Here is a 10,317-nt window from a genome sequence, read left to right on the forward strand (position 1 = left end):
AGTGGTATATTTTATATAGGAAATACAATAACCAACTGGGATTGAGAACCATGGGTCTGAACACGTTATGTTTAATTTAATTTAATTTCTTAAAACAGCCCTGTGTGGTAAGTTCAATCATTTTCTCCATTTTACCGAAGTGAAAACTTTCCAGGTGTTTGATATATCCATCTCTGTCCCTTTCTCTTTTGCATTTTCCCCAAATTAACTGATAGTGTGACCTGTCAAGGAAAATGAAGATCAGGGTTGCCTTTAGGGAGTTGATTTAAGGAAAAGTGTATTTAAAGAGAATTGATTTAAGGGCAAATTGGTTTATGGAGAATCCTCCCTGTTTCAGTACAGATTGAAGTCAAGTAGGCATAAAAAGGCTGGGCTTCAGACCTGCTTTTGGGAACTCCCATGGTGCTAAATTTCTCAAATGTAAATAAGAGAGATGGATTTGAGGAGGACATAGCATTCCCAAATGTTTAGGATAAAAATTACATGTAAGCACTTTTACCAAGCCACTATAAAATGGAGACCAAAAAAACAAAGAGGAGTGTCAAACATCAGATGTTTCCCTAAGGTTACGGATTTGGTATATAATCCTGAATAAGATGAGAAATTGAAAGAAACTGCTTCTTTAAAAGTTAATTATTGTTGAGTGATTGAGAAGTGCACTGTACACTAATGCCATCTATGGGGTCAATGATGCTGTATGATTTTGTTCATTTACCAAAATATATTTATCAAAATTTGAAGTCTACCAGCCAAAGGTGAGAGTTAGATTTGAAAAGATTTTTTCCCCAGTTTTATTGAGATATAATTGACATAGAGCCCTGTGTAAGGTGTGCAGCATAATAACTTGACTTACATATAGTTTGAAACGATTACCACAATATGTTTAGTTAACATCTACCATCTCATATAAAAAAAAAAAAAAAAAGAAAGGAAAAATGAGTTTCTTTCCTTATGATGAGAAGTTTTTGGATTGATGATGAATGATGAAATGATGAATGATGAAAACCCAGAAGAATACTGGCACATTAAATAAGACTCTCTCATTATGAATATTTGACTTTAATTTAGAATCCAGGTATTGTAGTTTTAGCAATTATAAGGTTTATCAATATTCAAAACAAAAGAATTTCTTGCATTGTATCTGAAAAACATAAGAACACTTCTAAGTGTCCTTTAATCAGGTTAATTTTCTTTTCTTAGTGGGAGAAGAATGTTTCTTGTTCAGTAAATTTCTTTTAAAAAGTAGTCTGTATTTTATGGTGTTCATGGATTTCTTATCTCCAAATGTCCTTGTTCGTATAACATTCTTCAGGTGAGTGTCTCTAAAGTAAAGAGTGTATAGAAGGAGGTGAATAACACAGAAACCAATGATAAAACAGTTCTCAGAACGTTGAATTTGAGACAATGAGAAATATTGCGAAGGTTCTGGGGTGTGTGACCGTACAAGTTAGTTGCTTGAATCCAAAACATGGACACAGTGCTGGGTGTCCATTTACTTGTTTCCTTTTTTCCAACCCTCTCTTATTTTTCAAAGGTGTCCAAGCTACGTAGAAACACAAAATTTTACACGTGTCTTAAAATTTTTCCTCATGGGACTCTCAGATGATCCAGAACTTCAGCCTTTGCTCTTTGGGCTGTTCCTGTCCATGTACCTGGTCACCACGTTGGGGAACCTGCTCATCATCCTGACCATCAGCTCTGACTCCCATCTCCACACCCCCATGTACTTCTTCCTCTCTAACCCGTCCTTGGCTGACGTTGGTTTCACCTCCACCACAATCCCCAAGATGATGGTAGACATCCAAACTCACAGCAGAGTCATCTCCTATGGGGGTTGCCTGACTCAGATGTCTATTGTTACTCTTTTTGGATGTTTGGACAGTCTACTCCTGACTGTGATGGCCTATGACCGGTTTGTGGCCATCTGTCACCCCTTGCACTACTCAGTCATCATGAACCCACGCCTCAGTGGCCTGCTGGTTTTGGTGTCTTTTTTCATCAGCTTTTTGTACTCTCATCTGCACAGTTTGATGGTGTCACAACTTATCTTCTTCATGGATGTGGAAATCCCTCATTTCTTCTGTGAGCCTTCTCAGTTATTCCACCTTGCCTGTTCTGACTCCTCCACCAATAACATATTAATCTATTTTCTTGGTGCTATCCTTGGTGGTGTTCCACTCACAGGGATCCTTTTCTCTTATACTCGAATTGTTTCCTCCATTCTGAGAGTCTCATCAACAGGTGGGAAGTACAAAGCCTTCTCCACCTGTGGCTCTCATCTGTCAGTTGTTTGCTTATTTTATGGATCAGCCCTCGGGGTGTACCTCAGTTCTGCTGTTTCAAATTCCCCCAGGAAGAATGCTGTGGCCTCAGTGATGTACAACGTGGTCACCCCCATGCTGAACCCCTTCATGTATAGCCTGAGGAATAGAGACATCAAGAGGGCCATGCAGAAGCTCCTCAGAAGAACAGCCTAATCTTAATACCTATGCCTTCTTTTTCAATTGTGTAGGTTGGAAAATCATGCAAAACCAAACACCTGGAATTCAAAATCCTGCCCATTTGGTTTCATAATTTTTGTGTCTATTGTGCCTTTTGATCCCCTCAATCTTTCATATCTGAATATGCCTTCACTTGGTATATCTACAATGGGATTGAGGGAGTATTGTGAGTTCCTGTCCTCATTATAATCAGTGCATGATTGAATCATGTTACAGCTCTAGAGCCTTCTTTATTTCTCATCCCTCTCCCAAGAATCCTAGAGAAATGTGCAACCCTTTTCTTTTAAATAATTACAATCCTCAACCCTTTAAAAAATTCATGTCTGTTGTCCATGCAACTCTTGCGTCTTTCAGATCTGTCTATGCATGCTATGTGTAAGGATGCATGTAATTGGCCCTCAAATTTGGCTTCCTATAGGGGTCACCTGGGGATCTTTAAAAATATTGATGATTGCTTCTCACCACAGATTAAAATTGAATTGGACTGAGGTGTAGCCTTAGCATGAGAATTTGAAAATCATACCAATTGTTTATCATGTATAACCAAGGTCATGAACTACTGATCTACTCATATGTTTTGTTCAAAGATGACTAGCATGTATGGATCTTCTACTGCTCATGAGCAGATACTGAAGTTCTCACTGTCCTCCTAGCTCACAAAAGGGATGATATGAAAAAGCTCATCCTCACAACAGGCACTGTGATTTTCCCCACCATTCTTGATATTTCTTTACATATATTCTCCCTCCATACCATGCAACTATTCATCTGTGTGGTTAAAAAGATATTTTCACCTTGCTGCAAACTCACCCTTATATACTTTACTTCAGCAGAGCATAGCTATTTGCTTTCACTAGTAATGGTATCTTTAGGACTTCATTTTGAAGCTATTCTTCCTTGTCTCTTGTCCTGACAAATCTGTCTTTGGGCTCTGATCTGCATCCACTGTATGAGTATCCATCTTTCCCTTAGGGATGTCACAGAGTTTCTGAGGCAGTGATCTAGGGCTCTCTGAAAAACTGTCTACCAACTAGTTTAATTTACTTGGCCTTTTGCTACTACACCCAATCATCTACCAACTTCCCTGATCAGGAACTTTGATCCTTGAGAAGGGAATGCCTTTTACAGGGGATGAAGCTCTACCAGCCCATGAGAAGAGATGCTTCCCACTAAAAATGACTAAATTAGTGTTTTGATCCCTTGGTTTTTGTGAGCTGATATGAGACAGTTTGGGTCTGGTCTACTCTGGAACAATGAACAGGCCGTGTCTCCATTTCTGAAAACCAAAGTAATGGGCAAAAGCTCTTGGAATTTGCCAAGGTAATTGTGATGGTTAACTACGTGTCAACTTGCCTGGGTTATGGTGCCTAGATATTTGGTCAAACATTATTCTGGATGTTTCTGTGAAAGTGTTTTTTGGCTGAGATTAACATTTAGATCAGTGTACTTTGAGTAAAGCAGATGACTCTGTAATATGGGTGGTCCTTCTCCAACCAGTTGCAGTCCTCAATAGAACAAAGACTGACCTACTGGAGGAAGAAGAAATCCTGCCAGTGGTCTGCCTGTGGACTTGAACTGTGACTCTTCTCTGAATCTTCACTCTGCTGGCCTACCCTGCAAAATTTGGACTCATTAAGCCTCCACAATCACATGAGCAAATTTCTTAAAATAAATCTCTCTGTAAATAAAGAAATACATACCCTGTGGGTTCTGTTTCTCTGGAAATCCCTGACTAGTACAGTAATGTCATCTCTGACATCTCACTTTTCCCCAGAGGTTGTGCTTGCTTTTTCCTTTTTAAACTTCAGCATTTAGAATGAGTGCTACTATTGATTAACACTATGAATGAGCGGGGAGACTCAATGGAAATATCCCCCAAAGAGCCACAGTAACTGTCTAGCAGTGGTGCTACTATCCTTGATACGAGGGAGGCATCACAGATAATAGAGAGGGTATGTGATTTTAAGTCAAAACTCCACCTAGATCTCTGCAAAAATTTGAGATCTGTAGCAGCTGAGTGCACTCCAGATACCTCATCAGTGACAACGCACGTATGGAATAGAAGAAAACATTTGCAAACCATATGCTTGATAATGGTAAATTTCCAAAATATATAAGAAACCCCTACAAATCAATAGTTAAAAAACTAATAACCTGATTAAAAATTGGGTGAAGGATTTAGATAGAGATTTCTCCAGCCATGACATACAAATGACTGACAGGTATACGAAAAGGTGCTCAAGATCACTATTCACCAGAGAAATGCAAATCAAAACCACACTGAGATCTCACTTCACTCCAGTCAGGATGGCTACCATATAAAGAACAAAAGACAACAAGTGTTGGCAAGGAAGTGGAGAAATTGGAACTCTTGCATACTGTTGATGTAAATAAAAAATGTGGTAGCCACTACGGAAAAAAGTATGGAGGTTTCTTAGAAAATTAAAAAAATAGAACTACTGATTTCCCAGCAATTCCATTTCTTGGTATTTACCCTCCAAAAATTAAAATCAAGATCTTAAAGATACAGTAGCACTCCTATGTTCATTGCAGCGCTATTCAAAACAGCAAAGATCTGGGAACAATCTAAATATCCATTGAGAGATAAAGGGATAGTGGAATACTCTTCACCCTGAAGGAAATCCTGCCATTTGCAACATCATGGATGAACCTTAAAGATATTATGCTAAGTGAAATAAGCCAATCACAGAAAGACAAATACCGCATGATTCCACTTGCATGATGTGTCTAAAATTTTTATATTCATAGACTCATAGGGTGGAATGGTGGCTGCCAGGGGCTGGTGGGAGGGGGAAATGGAGAGTTACTAATTAAAGGGCATAAAGTTTTAGTCAAGCAAGGTGAATAAATTCTAGAGATCTGCTGTACAACATTGTCTTGTTGTCAAAAATAACATATGAACACTTCAGAAACTGTTGAGAAGGTAGATCTCATATTAAGTGTTCTTTCTATAACAGTAAAATAAGTGTTGTCCTTAGAGGTACGAATGTTAACTGGCAAAATGGAAATACTATCAGATTCTTGATATAGAAAAACTAATCCTCCCTAAATTACGTGGTCATTTGAATGCATTTGACAATGAATTCACATGTTGATGTATGTTAATTTAAAAAATAAGTCTGAATTTCTTATTAAGGTGTATGAAACTTGAAAGTCAGAAAGAGGAGTACAGGAGAGATTCCTCCTGAGAAGTGGAAGTCCTCAGATCCTACAAAGGACATTTACTTTTCATATGACCTGTTCTATTAATCTTAACAAAACCTCAGAGATTGGAATCACATGGACCAACTTGACTAATTATAAGCTCTGTGCATTGAACTCTCAAGCCCACACAGCTGTAAATAATCAGCCTGTGCCGTCTAACTTTTCAGTTTGCTGGTCTCAGTACAGTTGGATCTGTGTGTGTGTCTTCTCTTCCCAGGGTTATTGTATGCATCCAGGGGTCTGTGCCTGTCTCTGTCTTCCTGCCAGTCCTGAGAACCAAACCTGAGCCTTCATCACTCACCAGGCATGGGAAGGACAACGGATCCTCATTCCTTTGTCACGTCCCAGCATTGAGGCAGTGCAGTCCAGTGAGTGCACTTGGAAATACTCGAAACAGGAGAGACTGGGAGAGCATTGTTTCTTTATCATCAGGATAGGTAGGGCAGTTGTGGTAGCCAGATGGGAAGGCACCAATATGCAGTTTCAGCTCAGAGGCCTATGAAGTTAATGTCTTCGTTCTGATGGGGATCCAAGAACTCCCATTCAGAGTTCTGCTTCCTCCCACATTGGTTCCAGCTCCCATTGGCATCTCTCTCACTGAGGCAGGACATGAATTCCTCTAAACTGTTCCCTAAGCCCTTCAAAATGATTATGAAGGTGACGATGATGATGAGCAGGGGAATGATGCCACATGATGATATACATAATGTCAATATTTATTAAATATTCCCACTTGCTAGGATCTGAGCTAAGTGCTCCATGTAACTTGCTTCTTTTCATCTTCATAGTCACCCCTAAGATATATATGCACACATTATAGTTGTTTTACAGATGAGGAAAGAATTATAGACTTTTAATGTAACTAGATCTGGGATAGAATGGGATGAACCCAGGTTTGAATCAAACAGTCTGACCCTAGACACAGGGCCCCTGGCCAGAATTCTCCCCCTGACAGCCCACCAAGTCATCCCTTCTCTGGTCATTTCACAAAGGCCCCCTCTGTTCCCTGTGCTCCTCTCCTTGGAGGTTACTGGTGGACCACAGTGGAGAGCAGTGGGTGGCACTTGCTGCATCAACTATAGGAAGGATGGCTGAGATGACAGGCAGAGATCACAGAAAGAGCTGGCTCATGACAATTTAGGCCAGATCTCTTTCTTGCCCCTGCTCCTGTATCTTGCCTCAGCTGTCCACTTCCTCCTCCACTCTTGTAATTTAGCCCTTCTCTATTTCAAAGGGAGATGTAACACCAGTGTCTCGGTTCCATCTATATGTAGGAAACGAGAAATTGTTAAAAAATGTACAATAGATGTGTCATTGGTTAAGACCTGTGTATCTCTGCCTTAAACTTTAGAAGCTAACTGCATGTGTTATAGAGATCCATAATGTAATTTTAAGTCCTACCTGCTCTACTTATTATCTAGTGACATGGAGCAAGTTCTTAGTATCTCTGAGCTCAACATTGTCATCTGAGTTGATTCCTAGTTGACAGCACTCCATTGAGTAAGGACAAAGTAGATAATGCATACTACCTATGTGGTTAAATAGTTGATGGACACTATATGGGCAAACTATTTAGATATTATTATAATTAATATTAATAACTCTAAGCTTAATTTATACACTTTGATCAAAATATCTTGTGATCTGACAGTTTGGTTTTCAATGGATACCTGACAATGCATTTTATTTTTGTTCCTATACAAATAGATACTGAGCACTTGAAAGGAAATGACTAAGTCACCTTTATTTCTAATTCCCTGGTGCTTATATCACCTTTGGCACAGAGTAGGCAGCAATAACAACAGAAAACCCCCAAATATGTTAAATGCTGAATAGACTCTTTTCTGCTTCAAGAAACAGAGCATAGTCAATATGGTTCACACACAGTAGTGCTTTGTTGCCTGTGCCTTCTTCCATTTCAAGGATTTCCCATAAGACAGGAGACAAGGTAAAACAGCGCTTTTTGTGTGTATGTTGTAGATGTTCAATAGGATCTATTATTTTCCATTTAATAGCATCTATAGCTTTCAATTATTCAAAAAACATCACAGTGATTTTCATAAATATGAAGAAGAGGCAGAATGAGAAGGTACATTTTATTGTGTGGGATGAAACAGGTTTTTAGGATTTCTAGAGCCCTGAGACAAGACGGCCTTCAAATTCTCTGCTGTATAGTCAAATGAAAGGTTATTAAAACTTTCTTAGGATCTGTTTCATCAATCAATCCACTGTTTCGATAATGATTCAAATTCAGGTTACAAAACAATGACCAAATATTTATGAATTTCCACCTCTGTTGGATGCCACACATCTCTGGAGATGGCTGTTACTCTCTTAATTTCCAGATCAAGAACACCAGCACAGAGAGGTTGAGGGATTTACACACACTTCTGTGAATTAGGATAATGAACCATTGGTTTCAGGGGTATTTATGGCACTCATATAGTGGATTATAGGATTTTCTATATCATAATGGTAATGTACTTTACAGCCCAGTGTGAAAATCTGAAATATGGAAATATTATTCCCTATATAAGATGCAAATTTTCATATGAGGCTGTCATCAATGACTATTATTAGATACTTTAAAATATTTCTGATTCTATACCTTAATAATAGCATCAGTTGATAACAACTGATTTTTCTATTGTAAAAACAAATGTAGACAATATATAGTAAAATTTAACTGACATTGATTTTTACAACAAAAACAACTGTCCTCCGTGCACATATCATATAGAAATTCTCACTTGTATGACATGGAGAGAGGCAAAAGAACTTTCATGTGATTGGTGAGTTAGGAATTGGTAAATAAAATGAAATTCATCCCTCAGGTAATACTACATATCAGTTCAAGTATTGTATGTCATATTTAAACACAACATTGTAGTAAACAAGAACATTTTAGATGCAATATGTGTGGTAATATGCTATTTAAGTAAATTTCCAAGAAAATCCTTAATAAATACACAAATAAATATGAACATGATGGAAACACTGACAAAAATATACCCACCAAATTAATGACAGTGGTTATTTTGGGGGGCAGGTGTACAGGGCAATGGAATCATGCAGGAATTTAAAGAAAACTCAAATTTTATTGGTAATGTTTCAAATCCCTATAAAATTTAAATTTAGAAGCAAATAAATTTTGCTTCTAAATTTAGAAGCAAATACTAAATGCTTATGTTTTTAATTTAGACATTGGGTATTAATTATATTAATAATAGGTAATATTAACTGAACATTTTCTAAGTGCCTGGCAATATTCTAAGGCATTGTTCTTGATCCTGGCTTTACGTTGAGACCACTAAGAACCGTGTGTGTAGAGATTATTATTTAGTTGGTTCTAGGCTGTGGCCAAGGCATTAGTATATTTTACAATATTCACGGGTAAATAAAATAATCAACTAGGATTGAGAACTATGGGCAGAGCACTTTATGTTCTATTTAATTTAATTTGTTAAAACAAGCCTGTAAGGTAAGTTCAATTATTATCACCATTTTACCAATATGGAAACTCCCCAGGTGTTTGATATGTCTGTCTCTGTTCTTTCTTCTTTTGGATTTTTCCCCAGATTAACTCATAATGTGACCTGTCAAAGGCAATGAATGTCAGAGTTGCCTTCCGGGAGTTGATTTAAGGAAAATTGTATATAAGGAGAATTGATTTACATGAGAATTGATTTAAGGAGAAGCCTCTTTGTTTCAGTAATGATTGAAGTGAAGTAGGCATAAGAATTGTGGGTTTCAGACCTGGTTTGGGAACCTCCCATGGTCCTAAATTCTTCAATTGTAAATAAGAGAGTTGGATTTGATGAGGACACTGCACTTCAAATGTTTAGGATTAGAAATACATGTAAGCATTTTTGGATGTTTGGATATTCTCCTCCTGACAGTGATGGCAATGACTGGTTCATGGCCATCTCTCAACCCCTGCACTACTCAGTCTTCAGGAACTCATGCCTCTGTGGCTTGTCTGTTTTGGTGTCACTTTTAATTAGTCCCTTGCTCTCCCAGACACACAATTTGATGTTGTTGCAACTTATCTACTTCAAAAAATGAGGAAGTTTCTCTTTCTTGCATGAGTCTTCTCAGCTCCTCAACCTTGCCTATTCTGACACCTCCACCAATAACATAGTCATGTATAATGTTAGCGCCGTCACTTGTTTTCTTCCTACCTCAGGGATCTTTTTCTCTTCCTACAAAATTGTTTCCTCCATTTGGAGAGTCCCCTTATCAGGTGGGAAGCACAAAGCCTTCTCTACCTGTGGCTCTGACCTGTCTGTTGTTTGCTAGTGTATGAAACAGGCCGTAGGTTTTACCTCAGTTCTGCTGTCTCACTTTCTCCCAGGAAGGATGCAGTGGCCTCAGTGTTGTACACTGTAGTCACCCCTATGCTGAACTCTCTCATCTACAGTCTGAGGAAAGGAGACATCAAAAGAGCTCCATGCAGAGGCTCCTAAGCAAAACAATCTAATATCAGTACTTGTGCCATCCATTTGGAGTGAAAGTTGGGAAATGCAGCAGAACTAACCATCTAGACCTAAAAATCCAACATCTCTCATCACATCATTTTGTAGCTCTCATG

At 38.3% G+C, this 10,317-nt stretch overlaps 1 protein-coding gene across 1 annotated transcript; it reads left to right on the plus strand.

The window, feature by feature from the left end:
- The first annotated feature begins 1,540 nt into the window (after positions 1-1,540).
- On the plus strand, positions 1,541-2,477 carry LOC101391591 (olfactory receptor 7E178-like). Its single transcript, XM_004434175.2, has one exon. The coding sequence runs from the start codon at positions 1,590-1,592 to the stop codon at positions 2,475-2,477; it is 888 nt and encodes a 295-aa protein (XP_004434232.1). The 5' UTR covers positions 1,541-1,589.
- The last annotated feature ends 7,840 nt before the right edge of the window (positions 2,478-10,317 follow it).

Source organism: Ceratotherium simum, chromosome 39 (assembly GCF_057802395.1).
Source record: "Ceratotherium simum simum isolate JZ-2026a chromosome 39, ASM5780239v1, whole genome shotgun sequence".
Classification (NCBI taxonomy): Eukaryota; Metazoa; Chordata; class Mammalia; order Perissodactyla; family Rhinocerotidae; genus Ceratotherium; species Ceratotherium simum.

Excerpts from the sequence above, each read along its gene's own strand:
- LOC101391591 (XM_004434175.2), top strand. The coding sequence starts at position 1,590 with ATGGGACTCTCAGATGATCCAGAACTTCAGCCTTTGCTCTTTGGGCTG.